Source organism: Pseudoliparis swirei, chromosome 17 (assembly GCF_029220125.1).
Source record: "Pseudoliparis swirei isolate HS2019 ecotype Mariana Trench chromosome 17, NWPU_hadal_v1, whole genome shotgun sequence".
Lineage (NCBI taxonomy): Eukaryota > Metazoa > Chordata > Actinopteri > Perciformes > Liparidae > Pseudoliparis > Pseudoliparis swirei.
This window is the reverse complement of record NC_079404.1, coordinates 2,286,475-2,308,961: the sequence shown is the minus strand read 5'-3', so window position 1 is coordinate 2,308,961 and position 22,487 is coordinate 2,286,475. Positions and strand designations below refer to the sequence as shown.

The 22,487-nt window shown below is 45.0% G+C and overlaps 1 protein-coding gene across 1 annotated transcript in view; it reads right to left on the bottom strand.

The window, feature by feature from the left end:
* The window catches only part of valopa (vertebrate ancient long opsin a), a 35,517-nt gene that overhangs the window by 8,372 nt on the left and 4,658 nt on the right, over positions 1-22,487 (bottom strand). The window contains exons 3-4 of the mRNA XM_056436192.1: positions 12,784-12,901; positions 11,431-11,664 (exon numbers count right to left, since the gene is read on the bottom strand). Of these exons, the coding sequence (XP_056292167.1) occupies positions 11,431-11,664; positions 12,784-12,901 (352 nt within the window). The remainder of the gene's footprint in view (positions 1-11,430; positions 11,665-12,783; positions 12,902-22,487) is intronic.

Here is a 22,487-nt window from a genome sequence, read left to right as displayed (position 1 = left end):
GTTGATTTAATAGTCCCTCTCTTGTAAGAAGACTTCCTTCGGGCCTTATCTCTTCAGGGATGAGGCCTGGATCTTCTCCGAAGGTCGTCCACACACCGGGGGGGGGCTTCTTCCCACGTGTGAGTGTGTGCGTGTGAGGGGGATCGGTGAAGGGGGGGTCAGTGAGGAGAGACAGTGAGGGCTCTTTTCACATCCGCTGGATGTGAACCCTTTCTCTGGGAATATTTATTTCCCTTTCCATGCCAGATCTTGTCATGGCCTGGCCTCCCTGAGTGGCTATGTGTTCTGGTCTCCTCGTCCTGTCTTAGCTCTGCCATTTGACGTGAATGAGTCTCCTGAAATATAATCTTTCGTTGCCTAGATTAAGGTCCCATAAGACCTGTAAGATACCTATTTCTCTGGGAGAGAGTCTCTCTCTGTTAGGGATGGAAACAGGGGCGTGGTTTCTGTCATGTGGTACTCAGATCCACCCTCTTAGATCTTCCATCCTAGGGAAGTCAGTAGGTCTGTGTGCGTTAAATCTGTAGTGTGCAGGTGTCGAAGGAAAGAGGTGAAATTGAGAGTGGTCAGGCAGGGGGGGGGTCTTGCATCCTAGCGGCTGGTGAGTAGCAGGTTGGCACCCTGATAACCAGTTGACGATCCGGTCACCGCTGCAATCCATCTGCTTCATCCTGTCTGGTCCTGGAAGTCCTTCTGGTCCTCTGGTCCTCTGCTCCTCTGCTCCTCTGCTCCTCTGGTCCGCGTCAGCGTCTCCTCCGGCTGTCGATGGGGTCTTTATCCGGTGGTCTTGAACTTGATTTCGTCTGGATCGTCCTGGTCAGGCTTGTTGTTGTTCTTTCACTGGTGTCGCATGGGCCCTGGATTCGACATGACTCCCATGGGCAGCATCGTGGGTGGTAGAGCGTGCTCTTCATTGGCTCCTCAGTCTCTGAGCCGGGTGATGATGGTGTCATCCTGTGGGCAGCTCCTCATGGCAGGTCCTCACAGCAGGCAGTCAGCACACGATGGAGGTCGATGCTGGAGCGTCAGGTGTAGCTGTTGAAGAGAATGAGAAAACACAACACAACAGCCACTAGGCCGGATCTATACAGAATGTGACACTTGACTATGAAAATTTTTATTTTAATTTCTATATTTAATAAGTATCTAATACTTTCTAGGCTTGGATTCGCAATCTTTAACTGAGTCGGAGGAACAGCTTCTCACCCCGTGTGGGAGGAATCATCTATTAAATGGCCATCCGTCGTCCAACAGAGTCTCAATTACTTATCCAATCCAATCTAACTTTATTTATCTTTACTGGTTATGATAAATGTAATTGATCCTATCTATGGCCCTTGACTAGGCATAGAAATATTCAAATCCTACTAGGATCTGATAGCAGGCAGGTATTAGATCCGTCAATCTTCTCTTTCGTCCCTTGAAAGCATCATGGGAAAACAAACAGTCGCACCTGGTGGTGCAGCTAATGGCAAGTCTCACACAGTGAACAGTGAGAGTTGATGTCGTATGCGACAACTTTCTGTGTTGCAGTCTTAACTCTCGCTCTAATGTCTCAGTCTCTGCTCCTTCTTGTCTCCTTTCTGTCTCCTTTCTTTTCCTGTCATTCCAACCTTTCTTTGCCTGTCTTTCCAACCTTTCTTTTCCTGTCTTTCCTACTTTTCTTTTCCTGTCTTTCCAACTTTTCTTTTCCTGTCTTTCCTACTTTTCTTTTCCTGTCTTTCCTAATTCTAAATCACTTCACGTAATTCAACTGGCTTCAATCTATAATATTAACATACAGTCACTCTCAGGCAACATACATTAAAAACAATATTCTCCCTAATCTTTTCTATTATAATGTCTTTTTTGGCAGGTTCTTCTCTAAACCTCACATGACTAATCCTACGATAATGGCAAGGGTCAGTCCCATGACCATTAGAACAGTTTGTCTGACTTCCAGCTGTTCCTATAGTGGTTTTGGGGGACCTTTAGCTGGGCTATCAGGCTCCCAAACACCTACGGAACGACCTCTGTGGCATCAACATTTTCGATCTGATTGTGTTTCTGTCAATGTCCCTGTTGGACAGGTGGCTGGGGCACAATGTGTCAGGTGGTGTCAAGGTGCCTCTGCCATACCCCCTTGACCTGGACCATGTGTGAAGTAACCTCCTTCACTTCTGACAGACCAGTCCACCTAGGCTCAGTCCACTTCCTCTTGTGAACCTCAGTCTTACCCAGTCACCTGGTTCCACTGATGACTCATCAGCTGGCTCCTAGTGGGCTTCAGCAACCTACTTGGAGAAAACTCGGATTTGCTCAGTTAGTTTTTTCCCAGAATATTCTCTGAAATATGTCAAGTCTAGGACTGTCTCCTAACTCTCTGTAGACCCCGCATGGGTCTTCATGTCAATAACTCATGGGAGAGAAATGTTCTCCCTCCTTTGAGGATAATTTAGCCATCATTGTCTCAATTGCTTCAATTGTTGATTAGCTAACGCGACTATCACCTGTGATTGGGCAATAGACTGCTCCGTGTGAATGTGCTCTCTAGAAATATTTCTCAACTTCTTGTAGGTGCTTGTTTCTAAATGTGGTAAGTGTTTGGTTGCAAAGCTGTGCCAGCCAGACATGATCACTCCTTGAACGCCACATCTCGGTATCAGCCACAAATGTCTCTGCATCTTCTATCCCTCCTTTCTCTGAAACAACCTTTGATTCAGAAAACTCAAGGTGGATGCATGTTGCAGTCAACTTCTTTCTTGTTAAGGGGGATCAGGTGCTGAGGCTTAATATATGTAAGGAAATGTAAATGTAGAGCACAGAAATTCCTAAAAAATGTCAGATCAAAATCCCTCACAAAATCGTAAATCGATTTTTCGAAAGAAATTGAAAGACAATTTTTTCTACACTGTGTCTAAACGTGGGCTAAATGCGGTTGGGATAAATTTCAAATTAGCAAATGTACAGTGTACACAATTATACAACGTAGTCTCAAATATGGGAAAAGACTGTTACTTTTATGCAAATCTTTTTTTTTTCTTTTTTTTTCAATCTTTCGTAAACAAGATGGCAGAAACTGTTACTTTGGTTAAACAGCAATCACAGACAATCAAAACAGTCAAGCATCAAGACTTGTTACAGCCTGCAGCTGTCAAAAATGGGAAAAGGACGTTATTATTACACAAAACATTTAACAATATACTGTAGAATGGGAGAATATTTGTTACTTTAAACAAAACTGCCAATTTAGCACGTCGCATAAATAGGTGTCAGTTTCTTAACAGCTCATGAGAAATCGATTACTCGTACATCCAACGGACGACTGTAATAATAACCACTATTTTTCCAAAAAACAGTAAACCCAAAACTATCCTTTGAAACCGACTAAAATAAAACCTCAGTTTTGAAACGGTGATGAGAAATCAATTACTCGTAAGCCTAATGGCATTACTGTAATAATAACCACTGTCTTTTCCCAAAAACAGTAAACCCAACACTATTCTCTAAAACTGTCAATCAAAAAAAAAAAAAAAGATAAACAAGTAAAAACTCAGTACTGAAACAGTGATGAGAAATCAATTACTATGCCTAACGGCATTACTGTAATAATAACCACTATTGTTTATCAAAATCAATAGTAAACCCAACACTATATCTTCAACACTGGCAATAGTACTCAAGAAAAATATCTCTTAAATCCAAATTGTCAAAATGTGTTGGTGAAAACAGCAGCAGCATGTAACTGGTGTGTCGGATGTAATTTACAACAACAACCACGTACTGGCGTCTTCTACTATGCTAATGTGTCTCACCCCCACTGACCTCGTGTCTTCTCACAAAGGAACAAGAAATAATTTAGTTTGACCTGGCCCTTGGTTAATCCGACTCGCACTTTTTTACCCCATGTACAGTATTAAAACAAAAATTAGCACGTTGATCTGATCATAATAAGTCGGCCTAATTATTAAAGAACGGGTTACAAATTTATTTATTGGCCCCATATCAAGGCCCATTTTCCAGGTTTAGGAAATTAAGTAATTACTGTATTCCAGGAGCCCTCGTCCTCTCAGTACACCTTCCTATAACAACCATTCTATGATTTAAAAAATATATCTACAGTCTGTTCCATCCTTAAGGGATGCTGGTGACGATTAAATTGGAATCGTGCGGTTTTAACTCTATCTCTACGGGAGCTATCGGAATCAGTCACACATCAGTTCACCCTTTAGTCCTAAAAGTGTCTGGAAATAAGTTTCGCATGTTGTCAGTGTCCCCATGATCAGTGTTCTCTCTACTATGTGTGTGGCTAAGCATGTGTCTCAGCATGTGTCTCAGCATGTGTCTCTAATATTAACTGGACCTCCGATGTGTGTGCAGTTCTTTACATGTTCTCAAATGTGGAGTAATGAAAGTGTTAATTTTGTGTGTGCACCCAGTCCGTAGCCTCAACCTCTGCTTTCACCATTGTTCTTCTCTGTGCCTCCACTCTGGACAAACACTGTGATGTGGAGCTGCGGTGTCAACGACTGCATACAATCTGCAGCTCTGGTGTTCATTCACGAGCCGCTGCTACTCCTTGCTTCTCTGCATAGATCTCCGAGCCTCCTCAGCTGGGTCTTCACGAACCTCAATCTCGTGTTGCAGGCAGTCCCTCAGGATCTCAGATCTCATCTTGTATCAAGGTGTAGTTAAGGGCACAATGTCTTTGGTCCCCTGGTGGCGAGTCGGGATGCAGGACTTTGAACCAAAGTCTCCACTGCTGGATGTTGTCATGCAGAGGTGTGATGTCATCATCATCTACTCTGTCCCACCGGACGCTTTGCTTCCTGTTCAGTGTCTCTTTAGTCTCCAGTTGAATCATTGGGTGACTAGTGGGTGTGGCACATTTCTGTTCAGTGAGTACAGTTCGCTGTCAGCTGTTGGATCTGGGCACGCCTAATTCTGTGTCTCTGGTCCGGGCCTGGTGCCGTGGATCACTATTGCCTTGTGGCTGTGGCTGTGTGTTGGGTGCTTGTTATGGCGGGGTAGACATTATGAGAGTACTGAAGTGGTTCTGACTGAGACTGCTAACCCTGTGGTGGATCAGGACAAAAATTAGCCCAATGTCCAGCCTGACTATAATTAAAAATTTATTAATACTGCTAAAGCCTCCGTTGCCCCAGTTGTTACTCCTCTTACTCCTGAACGGGCTTCTTTTATGCATAACTAAGCTTGAAGCGGTGCAAACGTGGCTTGCTGTGGCTGTTAATAGATCAGTGCTTATGGATTTGGAGGAGGGGCTGGATACGGACTACAGGACTTAAGGTCCATGTTGTGCTGCTGTCTGCTGTGGCTGCTGCAGAGGGGGGGGCTGTTGTGGGGAAGTTTGCTGCTGTTGTTGAACAGGGTTTCCCTGGGGTCCATTATAACCTCCAGGTCCTCCATAACTTCCTCCTCTGTATCTTCCTCTTCTTCCTCTTCCTCTGCCACCTCTTCCGTAATAGTTACCTCTAGGCCTCTTACAGTCTCTGGCAAAGTGCCCTGGCTCCTCACATATGAAACAATTGTATGGGCCTGTTGTCCTGTCTCCTCTACCAGGTATATAGTTGGAGTCGTCATGGTGTCGTGTGTCGTCAGTCTGTCCGTACCCCCCGTTATTCAACGGCTGGGGATTCATCTTTGGGGACCGTGTGGGTTGGGGAGGGTAAACGGGAGGAAGGGGGCTAATTGTTGTTGTTGTGTTCTTTTATATTTTATCTGGGTGTCTACAAATGTCCGTTTTCTGTTAGTATTGTCTAAATACGTATTTATTAAAAACTATGTTTCAGAAAGGAAAATGATGGTCACACACTATCAATTAATAGTTATCTTCAAAAATAATTCTTCAGTCACTGTTCTGGCTTCGCTCCGCTCTCACTCTGCTCTGCTCTGAGACAGACGGCAGCGAAGTGGGTAGGGAGGGCTGCTCTGTCTGTGAAGGCGCGTGCCCTCAGCGGGGCGCAGCAGCTCTCTGCTTGTCCCCCCTCCTTTCTGCTCTTGTATTTTTGCGTGTTAAGCGGAGTTACCTCTTTGTTTCTCAGTATCCTCCTCAATCTCAAACTCGTACCTGCTCTTAAACGTAGTACATAATCGCCATACAATGTGTTCTTTACTCAGCAACGTGCCTTTCAGAACAATAAATCCTCATTTATCACTCGTGCAATTCAACAGACTAGAGCTTGCGTCGACACCGTGAGGTTTCGACTCTGCTCTGTTGATTCCATTTTGACAACTTTTATTCATTCACCACCGTATTCAACATTCATTCACAGTTTATGCATACCGTGTTCTGATGCGGGTGAGTTCCTAACCGGCCTCTGTAGAGTCTTCTCGGCGAGACCGACTCGTCTTCCCTTCGTTCGAAACCGGCCTCCTGCAGGTCTTATCGTCGCGAGACCCGACTCGTCTTCGGTTCCGAACCGGCCTCCTGCGAGGTCTTATACGCGTGCGAGACCCGACTCATCTTCGGTTCGAACCCGGCCTCCTCAGGTCTTTCTGTCAAACTGTATCGTGATTTCCCTTTTTACGCTTTATTTTATTATTTAAATCAAGTCAAAAATTTTGCCGTTTCAATACTCACTTCCAATACTCCTGATCAAATTTAGAGTATTCAATCTGACTGATTTAAAAATAAATAGGTTCAGTCCTACCTTATTTTGACACCAGCTGGTTTGATCAGTTTCTCAGAGTGGGCCTTGAAAGCAGTGGTCCGTCCGGGGGTCTCAGGTGCTGTCCTCCTCAGGTCTCTGGACCGGATTTCACAACCATCCTCTGCTACCATTTGTTAGAGTTGGACAGCGACACACCACACCTGGACGGTACTCACTGGAGGAAAGAGCGGTAGACTTCTACTTTAAATCTATAAAGCGTTTATTCAAAATCAAGATACAAAATAGACAATCATGCGCATGGACCCAAATCCAAACCTGTTACCAATGGCTTCAGGGCTGGAGAAGGGATGCCGGTTCGGAGTGTTCGGCCATTTTAAATACCCGAACGGACCAGTTCTGATTGGTCAGGAGATAAGGGGTGGGGTTTTCATTGGCCCTTGTTTCTCTACTTCCGCCGTTGTTGCTCCTTCATTGGTTCTTGTGGTCTGCCAATGCGTTCATATGTTGTGAAAGGAAAAGAGAGAAGGGGAGGTAGTTGATTTAATAGTCCCTCTCTTGTAAGAAGACTTCCTTCGGGCCTTATCTCTTCAGGGATGAGGCCTGGATCTTCTCCGAAGGTCGTCCACACACCGGGGGCTTCTTCCCACGTGTGAGTGTGTGCGTGTGAGGGGGATCGGTGAAGGGGGGGTCAGTGAGGAGAGACAGTGAGGGCTTAAAGTGTCCGAAAAGGAGAATAAATGGCCCCATCTGGACCCTTCGTTATCTATCCTCCCGACGAGGTAAGGACTGTGATTGCTCTTTCTAAACAATGAATACAATGAGCTCTTTCTCTAGTCATCTTCTTTGATGAGTGCAGTGCAGAAGGGGGTTTACATCAACATTCCTTAGGTGTCACTGTTATCTTTCTTTAGATCAGCTCAGACACCAGAGTGCTCCGCTGGAGATTTTAACTTCCATTCAGTGTTTTCCATCTTACACATAATATTTATGCAAACAATACTAGGCTGTGCTAAGCTATAATATTCAATTCAATTCAGTTTATTTGTATAGCCCAATTTCACAAATTACAAATTTGTCTCGGAGTGCTTTACAATCTGTACACATAGACATCCCTGCCCCAAAACCTCACATCGGACCAGGAAAAACTCCCAAATAACCCTTCAGGGAGGAAAAAAAGGGAAGAAACCTGCAGGAGAGCAACAGAGGAGGATCCCTCTCCTAGGATGGACAGATGCAATAGATGTAATGTGTACAGAAGGACAGATTTAGAGTTAAAATACATTCAATGAATATGACAGAGTGTATGAATAGTTCATAGTAGGCATATTCCACGATGGAGACCTCCACGATCCATCAGGCAGATGGCGGTGGGGAGGAGGTGGGCGAGTCTCAACAGGACAGTGGCGTAGTCATGAGCAGGAATTCCACGACCCAGACGATCCATCAGGCAGATAGGATCTATGCCGTCTCATAGGGTCCGATGACCCCATGAGACGTAAAGTCAAAAGGACTTCCGGGAGAAAGCAGAGTTAGTAGCGTGTGATTGAGAGATGAAAATTCATCCTTAAGGAGAGAAAAAGAGGAGATAGGTACTCAGTGCATCCTAAAACGTCCCCGGCAGCTATAAGCCTATAGCAGCATATCAAGGGCTGGACCAGGGCAAACCTGATTCAGCCCTAACTATAAGCTCTGTCAAAGAGGAAGGTCTTAAGTCTACTCTTAAACGAGGTGACTGTGTCTGCCTCCCGGACTGAAATTGGAAGCTGGTTCCATAAAGAGGAGCTTGATAACTAAAGGCTCTGGCTCCCATTCTACTTTTAAGACTCTAGGAACTACAAGTAGTCCGCATTTAGTGAGCGTAGCTCTCTAGTGGGGCAATATGGTACGACAAGCTCCTTAAGATATGATGGAGCATCACCAATCAAGGCTTTGTAGGTTAAGAGAAGAATTTTAAAAGTGATTCTTGATTTTACTGGGAGCCAGTGCAGAGCAGCTAGTGCAGGAGTGATGTGATCTCTTTTCTTAGTTTTAGTGAGAACACGAGCTGCAGCATTCTGGATCAACTGGAGGACCTAAGAGATTTATTTGAGCAGCCTGCTAATAAGGGGTTGCAGTAATCCCGACTCGGAGTAACGAACGCGTGAACCAATTTTACTGCATCTTTTTGAGACAAGATGTGCCTGATTTTTTAAATATTACGTAGATGAAAGAATGCAGTCCTTGAGATTTGCTTTACGTGGGAGTTAAAGGACAAGTCCCGATCAAAGATAACGCCAAGATTCTTTACAGTGGTGTTGGATGCCAGGGCAATGCCGTCTACAGAATCCACATCACCAGATAATTGATCTCTGAGGTGCTCAGGGCCGATTAAAATTACTTCGGTTTTGTCTGAGTTTAACATCAAGAAGTTGCAGGTCATCCATGTTTTTATGTCTTTAAGACATGCTTGAATTTTACAGAGTTGGTTGCTCTCCTCTGGTTTTATCGATAAATATAGTTGAGTGTCATCTGCATAACAATGAAAGTTTATGGAGTGTTTCCTGATAATATTGCCCAAAGGAAGCATGTATAAGGTAAATAAAATTGGTCCAAGCACAGAACCTTGTGGAACTCCGTGATTAACGTTGGTGGTTATCGAGGCATCATCGTTTACAAATACAAACTGAGATCGATCTGATAAATAGGATTTAAACCAAATTAGTGCCGTGCCTGAAATGCCAATCGACTGCTCCAGTCTCTGTAACAGGATGTCATGGTCAATGGTGTCGAATGCAGCACTAAGGTCTAACAAGACCAGGACAGAGAGGAGTCCTTTATCTGCTGCCATTAAGAGGTCATTTGTAATTTTCACCAGTGCCGTCTCGGTGCTGTGGTGTTTTCTAAATCCTGATTGAAATTTCTCAAATAAACTATTATGATGTTGAAAGTCGCACAACTGATTTGCGACCACTTTCTCAAGGATCTTGGAGAGGAAGGGGAGGTTAGAGATCGGTCTGTAGTTAGCCAATACCTCTGGATCCAGAGTGGGCTTCTTCAGGAGAGGTTTAATAACAGCCACCTTGAAGGAGTGTGGTACGTGACCTGTTAGCAGAGACACATTGATAATATCTAATAGAGAGCCGCCAATTAAAGGCAAAACGTCTTTAAGCAGCCTCGTCGGGATGGGGTCCAAGAGACAGGTAGACGTGTTCGAAGTAGAAACCGTTGAAAATAATTGGTCACGGTTGATAGGAGAAAATCCCTCCAAATATACACCAGGGCATACAAAAAAAACGCATCATCTCACTCTTCCGGTAAGCTCTGGTTGCCAGCTCAACAGCGAGCATGACTTCTTCTTCTCTCCCTCCCGCTCCCTCTTGCTCAGTGTGTCTCATGTATAGTTATCCCCCTGCCTCCCTTAATGATAACGATACATGCAACAAGTGTAGTTTATTTGCTAGGTTGGAGGCAGGTCTAAGTGGGTTAGATGCACGGCTCCGCGCTATCGAAGCTCAGACAGCTATGCTAGTTAGCCCGCCCTCTCCCGTAGTCGGTGAGCTACAGTCAGCTGTTAGCTGTACCCAGCGGTAACCGTGCAGCCGGATGGTTGGGTAACTGTTCGCAGGAGTAGTAAGTCTACACAGAAGCCCGCTGTGCACCAACCACTTCACGTTTCGAACCAGTTTTCCTGCTCAGCGACACACCCGCTGAGGAACACACCCTGGTTATCGGGAGCTCTATAGTCAGGAACGTGAAAATAGCGAAGCCACGGACCAGAGTCGTGTGCCTCCCGGGGGCCAGAGCGGGCGACGTGGAGTCTTGTTTGAAGCTGCTGGCTAAGGATAGCGGAGATACAGTCAGATTGTAATACCGCGCGGTGGTAATGGCGCGAGCCCGTCGGTCGGAAGTCACTAAAATTAATGTGGAATCGGTGTGCTTATGCCAAGACGTTGTCGGACACCGTAATTTTCTCTGGCCTCTCCCAAATTTGCAGACAGACGATTGTATAGCGAATGTCGTCTTTCAACCGCTGGCTGTCGAGGTGGTGCCCAGCGAATAATGTGGCTCGTAGACAACTGGAAGACTTTCTGGGAAAACCTGATCTGATGAGGAGAGACGGCATTCATCCCACGTTGGACGGAGCGCGTCTCATTTCTGCGAATATGACCAAGTTGATCACCGGACTTAATCTATGACAACCCAGGGTTCAGATCAGGAACCGGGAGCAGAGTTATTCTTTACACAATCCCCGCCCTTGTCGATGTGTCTTTGAGCAAGACATTAAACCCTACGGTGAATGTGACATGATCGTTAGCCTCTTTGGATAAAGGCGTCAGCTAAATGACATGTAGAGTTATTATGAAAAGGGAACACAAGCAAAAATGCATTTACATTTAAAATAATAACACATTTAAATCGACGTGATCCTCGTTCACGGCGTGTTTACGATAATTGGAATCCGATGACGTGACGTCTAAAAGGGATTCGTCTCGTGATGTTAGCGTCGGCCAAATCGCGAAGAGAATTCCGTCTGAATTTCATGTAAGACACATCCGTCTTGTCGTGTGCCGCCCCCTCAGGAAGATGGAACATCAGACAATCCTCTCACTGTGACCACCCGATAATTAGAAAGTCCAAGTCACGATTAAGAGCAGTTAGTCAATGTCTGACCTCTTTAGCAAAGCTGCATTTATTTCATTGAGTGTCCCGTCAGGCGGACACATTGGCCACGTAAAAGGTTGTCGAATCCAGTTCCGTAGATCTTCTTTAAGTCGCAGTCATCAACGTCCAGTGTCAGCTCACAGCAAAAATGCAAATTGTTAATTTGACTCCCAGTTACCTGTTTGTTCATGAAGACGTAGATGATCGGGTTGTAGACGGCGGCCGTCTTGGAAAGGAAGGCGGGGATGGAAGCCATCCTGGGGTCGAGGTGGATGCTCGGGGAGGCCGTGACCAGGATGGAGAAGGCCGCGTACGGCGTCCAGCCGACCATGAACGCCACGATCATCACCACCGCCATGCGGGTCACCTGCCTCTCGGGCTTCCTGGCGGTGGCCAGGCGACCATGTGACACCTGGAGGTGGCAGGGAACCATGACGACAGAGCTCTACAGCAGTTGTGTGAGGATGTGGACACATATTCTGATACTGCTTGAAACCCACGGCCAACGTCTTCGCCAGCAAGACAGTCTTTCTAAACATCTCCAGTGGCGGAACCGATTTTTACCAAAGTCCGTCTCCACTAATTAAATTGCAATTAGCACTAAACACAAACAACTGAGACGAATAGGAATCGAGAAAATAACCAGCAAATGAAACAATAATACAAATCTGTCTTCAACATCTAACAGAAAGTAATTAAAGGAACTTGTTAAGAGTATGAATATGTTAATATGTGAATACAACATTTTTTAAATCCAAATCTACCGGCTGAAATTGTTTTATCTTGGTAATTTGGGCGGGACATAAAGGAGGGCGGTAAAAAATGGAAGATTGAAAAATATAAAACTTTTTATTTTAAATACCTACATCCCAGATCGACGAGAATATAAAGAAAAAGTAGTTATACAATAATAAGCCGGCCGGCGCCCTCCACGGTCCAACTTTGGAGACTTTTCCCTCCGTGTCCTTCCTCGTATAAACGGCTAACGGGTATAGCATCTGTTTAGCCAATACGGAGGAGTTTCTGTACATCCCAGCATGTCACGAGCCACACACTCACTGGTATACATGAAATAGTTGCACAACTTTAATATCCACTGCATTTTAGAATGCTTTTTTTCTTATCTGCATGCATTAACACTCAGAACAAGAGTTTACTTTCAGAGTTTCTTTACAATATCGTAATATACTGCACAACAAACCGCAGCAGATCGCTGGAGATCCTCAGCACTTTACTATATTTTCCCCCTGTGTATTTAGTATTTAGTATTAGTATTTAGTTTTTTAATATTGTTATTGTGTTTTGTGTTTTATATTTATTTTCATTGATGCTCTGAAATGTCCCCACTGTGGGACAAATAAAGGAACATCACATCACATCATATCATATATACTGCAGCTACATTTCTTTTTAAACACAGTATTTCCATGCCAGCATGTTTTCAAGCGATGGCCAAAGAAGTGAGAAAGGGAAGAAGAGTGCCAGGGATAGGAAAGTGTTTAAATTATTAGTTTAGTGGAGACCTACCAACCTTCTTGAGCTTCTGCAGGAGCTTTCCATAGCAGAAGAAAATCACCCCGAGAGGCAGAACGAAACAGGTGGCAAAGAGAGTGATGATGTAGCTGTGGTCGACCATGTTGGTTGAGTACCTGTTGGGAGGTGGAGAATAAAGACGTTTACTCTCACGCTGGATGAGCTTTTTACAACATTTTACAGCAGTTTTGCTTTAAATTGAATACCGGGAACTATGAATACAAACGGATGCACATCGAGCAACACATCACACGTCCAACAGTTTGTTTGGGGACGTTTATAAGAACCTTTTAAGAACCAAATGGTTTATAATTCCATGGTTTCAGGGCCGAGCTGTCTGCCAAACGTCTCGTTGACGAGGCTTTTATCACGGCTGCAAGGAAAGGTGACAGTTTGTACGCCTCATTTGAGCATTCAGCTAAGAAAAGGGACGTTTCACCGCCGAGAGCGATCTCCGAGACGCCGTCAGGATCCCGGAGGCCGCTAATTCGGCTTAATTCTGCCGTCAAATGAAACGAGCTCCAGATGGACGTGTCAGGAACTACTGTAAAGAATATATATTATAGTTTAGCATAGCTTAGTATTGTTTGCATAAATATTATGTGTAAGATGGAAAACACTGAATGGAAGTTAAAATCTCCAGCGGAGCACTCTGGTGCCTGACTGATCTAAAGAAAGATAACAGTGACGCTTGGTGAGGTTCCGTGAGCCCCCCTCCTCCGCATCCACACATTCGGAGGTGATCACATACAAAGAGCTCTCTATACTCTCAGAGCATAGGAAGGGTCCAGATGTGGCCATTATTATCCTTTTAGACACTTTAAGCCCCCACTGTCCCTCCTCACTTTCCCCCCCCTTCACCTATCCCCCTCACACGCTCACACACTCACACGTGGGAAGAAGCCCCCCGGTGTGTGGACGGCCTTCGGAGAAGATCCAGGCCCCATTCCTGAAGAGATAAGGCCCCGAAGGGAGTCTTCTTACAAGAGAGGGACTATTAAATCAACTATCTCCCCTTCCAACACTTTTCACAACATATGCTCTCATTGGCAGACGAGAAGAACCAATGAAGGGACGGCAGAGGCGGGAGCTGGCAACAAGAACCAATGAGAAGACACCGCCCCCTTATGCTCCTGTCCAATCAGAACTGTTCCTTTCGGCTATTTAAAATGGCTGCACACTCTGAACCGGCGTCCTTTCTCCAGCGCTGAGGCCATCGGTCAGAGCTCTGGAGGGGGGTCCATGCATGATTGTCCACTTGTATCCTGATTTCTGAATAAAACGCTTATAGATGTAACGTAGAAGTCTACCGCTCTTTCTTCCAGTGAGTGTCGTCCAGGTGGTGTGTCGCTGTCCAACTCCAACAAAATGGTAGCAGACGAATGGTTGTGAAATCCGGTCCAGAGACCTGAGGAGGACAGCACCTGAGACCCCCGGACGGACCACTGCTTTCAAGGCCCACTCTGAGAAACTGATCAAACCAGCTGGTGTCAAAATAAGGTAGGACTGAACCTATTTATTTTTAAATCAGTCAGATTGAATACTCTAAATTTGATCAGGAGTATTGGAAGTGAGTATTGAAACTGCAAAATTTTTGACTTGATTTAAATAATAAAATAAAGCGTAAAAAGGGAAATCACGATACAGTTTGACAGAAAGACCTCGCAGGAGGCCGGTTCGGAACCGAAGATGAGTCGGGTCTCGCACGTATAAGACCTCGCAGGAGGCCGGTTCGGAACCGAAGACGAGTCGGGTCTCGCACGTATAAGACCTCGCAGGAGGCCGGTTCGGAACCAAGACGAGTCGGGTCTCGCACGTATAAGACCTCGCAGGAGGCCGGTTCGGAACCGAAGACGAGTCGGGTCTCGCACGTATAAGACCTCGCAGGAGGCCGGTTCGGAACCGAAGACGAGTCGGGTCTCGCACGTATAAGACCTCGCAGGAGGCCGGTTCGGAACCAAGACAGTCGGGTCTCGCACGTAGAAGACTCTACAGAGAGCCGGTTAGGAACCGAAGCCGGGCGGACCCGCATCAGAACACGTGTATGCATAAACTGTGAATGAATGTTGAATACCGGTGGTGAATGAATAAAAGTTGTCAAAATGGAATCAACAGAGCAGAGTCGAAACCTCACGGTGTCAACGCAAGCTCTAGTCTGTTGAATTGCACGAGTGATAAATGAGGATTTATTGTTCTGAAAGGCACGTTGCTGAGTAAAGAACACATTGTATGGCGATTATGTACTACGTTTAAGAGCAGGTACGAGTTTGAGATTGAGGAGGATACTGAGAAACAAAGAGGTAACTCCGCTTAACACGCAAAAATACAAGAGCAGAAAGGAGGGGGGACAAGCAGAGAGCTGCTGCGCGTCCCCGCTGAGGGCACGCGCCTTCACAGACAGAGCAGCCCCTCCCCTACCCACTTCGCTGCGCGCGTCTGTCTCAGAGCAGAGCAGAGTGAGAGCGGAGCGAAGCCAGAACAGTGACTGAAGAATTCTTTTTGAAGATAACTATTAATTGATAGTGTGTGACCATCATTTTCCTTTCTGAAACATAGTTTTTAATAAATACGTATTTAGACAATACTAACAGAAAACGGACATTTGTAGACACCCAGATAAAATATAAAAGAACACAACAACAACAATTAGCCCCCTTCCTCCCGTTTACCCTCCCCAACCCACACGGTCCCCAAAGATGAATCCCCAGCCGTTGAATAACGGGGAAGTGGACAGACTGACGACACACGACACCATGACGACTCCAACTATATACCTGGTAGAGGAGACAGGACAACAGGCCCATACAATTGTTTCATATGTGAGGAGCCAGGGCACTTTGCCAGAGACTGTAAGAGGCCTAGAGGTAACTATTACGGAAGAGGTGGCAGAGGAAGAGGAAGAAGAGGAAGATACAGAGGAGGAAGTTATGGAGGACCTGGAGGTTATAATGGACCCCAAGGAAACCCTGTTCAACAATAGCAGCAAACTTCCCCACAACAGACAGCAGCACAACATGGACCTTAAGTCCTGTATAGTCCGTATCCAGCCCCTCCTCCAAATCCATAAGCACTGATCTATCAACAGCCACAGCAAGCCACGTTTGCACCGCTTCAAGCTTAGTTATGCATAAAAGAAGCCCGTTCAGGAGTAAAAGGAGTAACAACTGGGGCAACGGAGGCTTTAGACGAGTATTAATAAATTTTTAATTATAGTCAGGCTGGACATTGGGCTAATTTTTGTCCTGATCCACCACAGGGTTAGCAGTCACAGTCAGAACCACTTCAGTACTCTCATAATGTCTAACCCCGCCATAACAAGCACCCAACACATAGCCACAGCCACAAGGCAATAGTGATCCACGGCACCAGGCCCGGAAAAGAGACACAAAATTAGGCGTGCCCAGATCCAACAGCTGACAGCGAACTGTATCCACTGAACAGAAATGTGCCACACCCACTAGTCACCCAATGATTCAACTGGAGACTAAAGAGACACTGAACAGGAAGCAAAGCGTCCGGTGGGACAGAGTAGATGATGATGACATCACACCTCTGCATGACAACATCCAGCAGTGGAGACTTTGGTTCAAAGTCCTGCATCCCGACTCGCCACCAGGGGACCAAAGACATTGTGCCCTTAACTCCTCCTTGATACAAGATGAGATCTGAGATCCTGAGGGACTGCCTGCAACACGAGATTGAGGTTCGTGAAGACCCAGCTGAGGAGGCTTGGAGATCTATGCAGAACAGCAAGGAGTAGCAGCGGCCGGTGAATGAACACCAGAGTTGCAGATTGTATGCAGTCGTTGACGCCGCAGCTCCACGTCACAGTGTTGGTCCAGAGTGGAGGCACAGAGAAGAACAATGGTGAAAGCAGAGGTTGAGGCTACGGACTGGGTGCACACACAAAATTAACACTTGCATTACTCCACATTTGAGAATATGTAAAGAACTGCACACACATCGGAGGTCCAGTTAATATTAGAGACACATGCTGAGACACATGCTTAGACACACACATAGTAGAGAGAACACTGATCATGGGGACACTGACAACATGCGAAACTTATTTCCAGACACTTTTAGGACTAAAGGGTGAACTGATGTGACTGATTCCGATAGCTCCCGTAGAGATAGAGTTAAAACCGCACGATTCCAATTTAATCGTCACCAGCATCCCTTAAGGATGGAACAGACTGTAGATATATTTTTTAAATCATAGAATGGTTGTTATAGGAAGGTGTACTGGAGAGGACGAGGGCTCCCTGGAATACATTAATTACTTAATTTCCTAAACCTGGAAAATGGGCCTTGATATGGGGCCAATAAATAAATTTGTAACCCGTTCTTTAATAATTAGGCCGACTTATTATGATCAGATCAACGTGCTAATTTTTTGTTTTAATACTGTACATGGGGTAAAAAAGTGCGAGTCGGATTAACCAAGGGCCAGGTCAAACTAAATTTTTCTTGTTCCTTTGTGAGAAGACACGAGGTCAGTGGGGGTGAGACACATTAGCATAGTAGAAGACGCCAGTACGTGGTTGTTGTTGTAAATTACATCCGACACACCAGTTACATGCTGCTGCTGTTTTCACCAACACATTTTGACAATTTGGATTTAAGAGATATTTTTCTTTGAGTACTATTGCCAGTGTTGAAGATATAGTGTTGGGTTTACTATTGATTTTTGATAAACAATAGTGGTTATTATTACAGTAATGCCGTTAGGCGTACGAGTAATTGATTTCCCATCACTGTTTCAGTACTGAGTTTTTATTTGTTTATCTTTTTGTTTTTTTTTGATTGACAGTTTTAGAGAATAGTGTTGGGTTTACTGTTTTTTTTGGGGGAAAAGACAGTGGTTATTATTACAGTAATGCCATTAGGCTTACGAGTAATTGATTTCTCATCACCGTTTCAAAACTGAGGTTTTTATTTTAGTCGGTTTCAAAGGATAGTTTTGGGTTTACTGTTTTTTGGAAAAATAGTGGTTATTATTACAGTCGTCCGTTGGATGTACGAGTAATCGATTTCTCATGAGCTGTTAAGAAACTGACACCTATGTATGCGACGTGCTAAATTGGCAGTTTTGTTTAAAGTAACAAATATTCTCCCATTCTACAGTATATTGTTAAATGTTTTGTGTAATAATAACGTCCTTTTCCCATTTTTGACAGCTGCAGGCTGTAACATGTCTTGATGCTTGACTGTTTTGATTGTCTGTGATTGCTGTTTAACCAAAGTAACAGTTTCTGCCATCTTGTTTACGAAAGATTGAAAAAAAAAAAGATTTGCATAAAAGTAACAGTCTTTTCCCATATTTGAGACTACGTTGTATAATTGTGTACACTGTACATTTGCTAATTTGAAATTTATCCCAACCGCACCGCACCCACGTTTAGACACATAGTGTAGAAAAAATTGTCTTTCAATTTCTTTCGAAAAATCGATTTACGATTTTGTGAGGGATTTTGATCTGACATTTTTTAGGAATTTCTGTGCTCTACATTTACATTTCCTTACATGTATTAAGCCTCAGCACCTGACCCCCCTTAACAAGAAAGAAGTTGACTGCAACATGCATCCACCTTGAGTTTTCTGAATCAAAGGTTGTTTCAGAGAAAGGAGGGATAGAAGATGCAGAGACAGTTGTGGCTGATACCGAGATGTGGCGTTCGAGGAGTGATCATGTCTGGCTGGCACAGCTTTGCAACCAAACACTTACCACATTTAGAAACAAGCACCTACAAGAAGTTGAGAAATATTTCTAGAGAGCACATTCACACGGAGCAGTCTATTGCCCAATCACAGGTGATAGTCGCGAGAGCTAATCAACAATTGAAGCAATTGAGACAATGATGGCTAAATTATCCTCAAAGGAGGGAGAACATTTCTCTCCCATGAGTTATTGACATGAAGACCCATGCGGGGTCTACAGAGAGTTAGGAGACAGTCCTAGACTTGACATATTTCAGAGAATATTCTGGGAAAAAACTAACTGAGCAAATCCGAGTTTTCTCCAAGTAGGTTGCTGAAGCCCACTAGGAGCCAGCTGATGAGTCATCAGTGGAACCAGGTGACTGGGTAAGACTCGAGGTTCACAAGAGGAAGTGGACTGAGCCTAGGTGGACTGGTCTGTACGAAGTGAAGGAGGTTACTTCACACATGGTCCAGGTCAAGGGTAAGGCAGAGGCACCTTGACACCACCTGACACATTGTGCCCCAGCCACCTGTCCAACAGGGACATTGACAGAAACACAATCAGATCGAAAAATGTTGATGCCACAGAGGTCGTTCCGTAGGTGTTTCGGGGAGCCTGATAGCCCAGCTAGAAGGTCCCCCCCGCAAACCACTATAGGAACAGCTGGAAGTCAGACAAACTGTTCTAATGGTCATGGGACTGACCCTTGCCATTATCGTAGGATTAGTCATGTGAGGTTTAGAGAAGAACCTGCCAAAAAAGACATTATAATAGAAAAGATTAGGGAGAATATTGTTTTTAATGTATGTTGCCTGAGAGTGACTGTATGTTAATATTATAGATTGAAGCCAGTTGAATTACGTGAAGTGACTTAGAAGTAGGAAAGACAGGAAAAGAAAAGTAGGAAAGACAGGAAAAGAAAGGTTGGAAAGACAGGCAAAGAAAGGTTGGAATGACAGGAAAAGAAAGGAGACAGAAAGGAGACAAGAAGGAGCAGAGACTGAGACATTAGAGCTAGAGTTAGGACTGCAACACAGGAAGATGTGTGCAGACAACATCGACTCTCACTGCTCACCGTCTCCTGTCATTAATGGCACCTCGATGTGCAAAAGTTTTGTTTTCCCCATAAGCTGTTTTAGGGTTCGAGCACGAGAGAGGAGGGTGCTGGACGAATACCTGCCTGCTATCAGATCCTAGTAGGATTTGAATATTTCTATGCCCTAGTCAAGGGCCATAGATAGGATCAATTGCATTTATCATAACCAGTAAAGATAAATAAAGTTAGATTGGATTGGATAAGTAATTGAGACTCTGTTGGACGACGGATGGCCATTTAATAGATGATTCCTCCCACACAGGGTGAGAAGCTGTTCCTCCGACTCAGTTAAAGATTGCGAATTCAAGCCTAGAAAGTATTAGATACTTATTAAATATAGAAATTAAAATACAATTTTTCATAGTCAAAGTGTCACATTCTGTATAGATCCGGCCTAGTGGCTGTTGTGTTGTGTTTTCTCATTCTTTTCAACAGCTACACCTGACGCTCCAGCATCGACCTCCATCGTGTGCTGACTGCCTGCTGTGAGGACCTGCCATGAGGAGCTGCCCACAGGAGCATCGGACACCATCATCACCTGGCTCAGAGACTGGGGAGCCAATGAAGAGCACGATGCTGCCCATGAGAGTCATTTCGAATCCAGGGCCCATGCGACACCAGTGGAAGAAGAACAACAAGCCTGACCAGGACGATCCAGACGAAATCAAGTTCAAGACCACCGGATAAAGACCCCATCGACAGCCGGAGGAGACGCTGACGAGGAGCAGAGGAGCAGAGGACCAGAGGACCAGAGGGACTTCCAGGACCCAGACCAGGATGAAGCAGATGACGCAGACCAGACAGGATGAAGCAGATGAGTTGCAGCGGGGACCGGATCGTCAACTGGTTATCAGGATGCCAACCTGCTACTCACCAGCCGCTAGGATGCAAGACCCCCCCCCTGCCTGACCACTCTCAATTTCACCTCTTTCCTTCGACACCTGCACACTACAGATTTAACGCACACAGACCTACTGACTTCCCTAGGATGGAAGATCTAAGAGGGTGGATCGGAGTACCACATGACAGAAACCACGCCCCTGTTTCCATCCCTAACAGAGACACTCTCCCCGAGAAATAGGTATCTTACAGGTCTTATGGGACCTTAATCTAGGCAACGAAAGATTATATTTCAGGAGACTTATTCACGTCAAATGGCAGAGCTAAGACAGGACGAGGAGACCAGGACACATAGCCACTTAGGGAGGCCAGGCCATGACAAGATCTGGCATAAAGAGGGAAATAAATATTCCCAGAGGAAGGGTTCACATCCAGCGGATGTGAAAAGAGGGATTTGTAAAGAATATATATTATAGTTTAGCATAGCTTAGTATTGTTTGCATAAATATTATGTGTAAGATGGAAAACACTGAATGGAAGTTAAAATCTCCAGCGGAGCACTCTGGTGCCTGACTGATCTAAAGAAAGATAACAGTGACGCTTGGTGAGGTTCCGTGAGCCCCCCTCCTCCGCATCCACACATTCGGAGGTGATCACATACAAAGAGCTCTCTATACTCTCAGAGCGTAGGAAGGGTCCAGATGTGGCCATTATTCTCCTTTTAGACACTTTAAGCCCCCACTGTCCCTCCTCACTTTCCCCCCCCTTCACCTATCCCCCTCACACGCTCACACACTCACACGTGGGAAGAAGCCCCCCGGTGTGTGGACGGCCTTCGGAGAAGATCCAGGCCCCATTCCTGAAGAGATAAGGCCCCGAAGGGAGTCTTCTTACAAGAGAGGGACTATTAAATCAACTATCTCCCCTTCCAACACTTTTCACAACATATGCTCTCATTGGCAGACGAGAAGAACCAATGAAGGGACGGCAGAGGCGGGAGCTGGCAACAAGAACCAATGAGAAGACACCGCCCCCTTATGCTCCTGTCCAATCAGAACTGTTCCTTTCGGCTATTTAAAATGGCTGCACACTCTGAACCGGCGTCCTTTCTCCAGCGCTGAGGCCATCGGTCAGAGCTCTGGAGGGGGGTCCATGCATGATTGTCCACTTGTATCCTGATTTCTGAATAAAACGCTTATAGATGTAACGTAGAAGTCTACCGCTCTTTCTTCCAGTGAGTGTCGTCCAGGTGGTGTGTCGCTGTCCAACTCCAACACTACCTGTCGGGGAAGAGTGGTTTTTCTTTTGAGTGCATTTGTATTCACGCATCAACCAGGGGAAGTGTTACTGTCGTGAATATGGAACTGTCAATCGCCAGAACACACGGCGCTAAAGAAAGAACCATCTCATCCTGCTCCACGGCTTTAAGCAACATTCAACAATATATATAATTGTAATATAATTGTGAGATAATATAATACATTCCCTTTGATAATAGCTGGAGATGTATTAGGGGGGTGGGTGTCGCCAACAGTGGGAGGGGGTACATTTACATTATGTATGTGTGTGTCTGTACTAGGGTATGCAAGTATGTGCATATCAATGTCAATATGTATGCAGGTTTTTGCATGTATACCCGTATTTATGTATATATTCTTTTCTTTTTGTACTTGTTATTTTGATGTTTTTGTCCCGTTGTGTACGTACAATGTGTACATCTTTTCCTTTGCATGTGCATATGTCGAAAACCAATAAAAGATTTGATCACAAAAAACCAGGGGAAGTGAGGTCTGCACACATTTGTGATGCGCCGCTTCACACCTCATTTATTGTCATGTGACACGCGTTCAAAAATCTTACTTCATAATGCATAAAGATGCACGCGCCACTCCATTCAAATTGCCTTTTTTTTGTTGTTGCACGAAACAAAATCATTCAGGGTCGTGGGCCGTACTACGGTTCAGAAATCCAGCGTGGCTGTGAGGGATTTCAAAAGCTATATCTTCACAAAATAACTTGAGGCTCTGAAACTGTAATTATCTGAATTCTCTGAAACATGGTC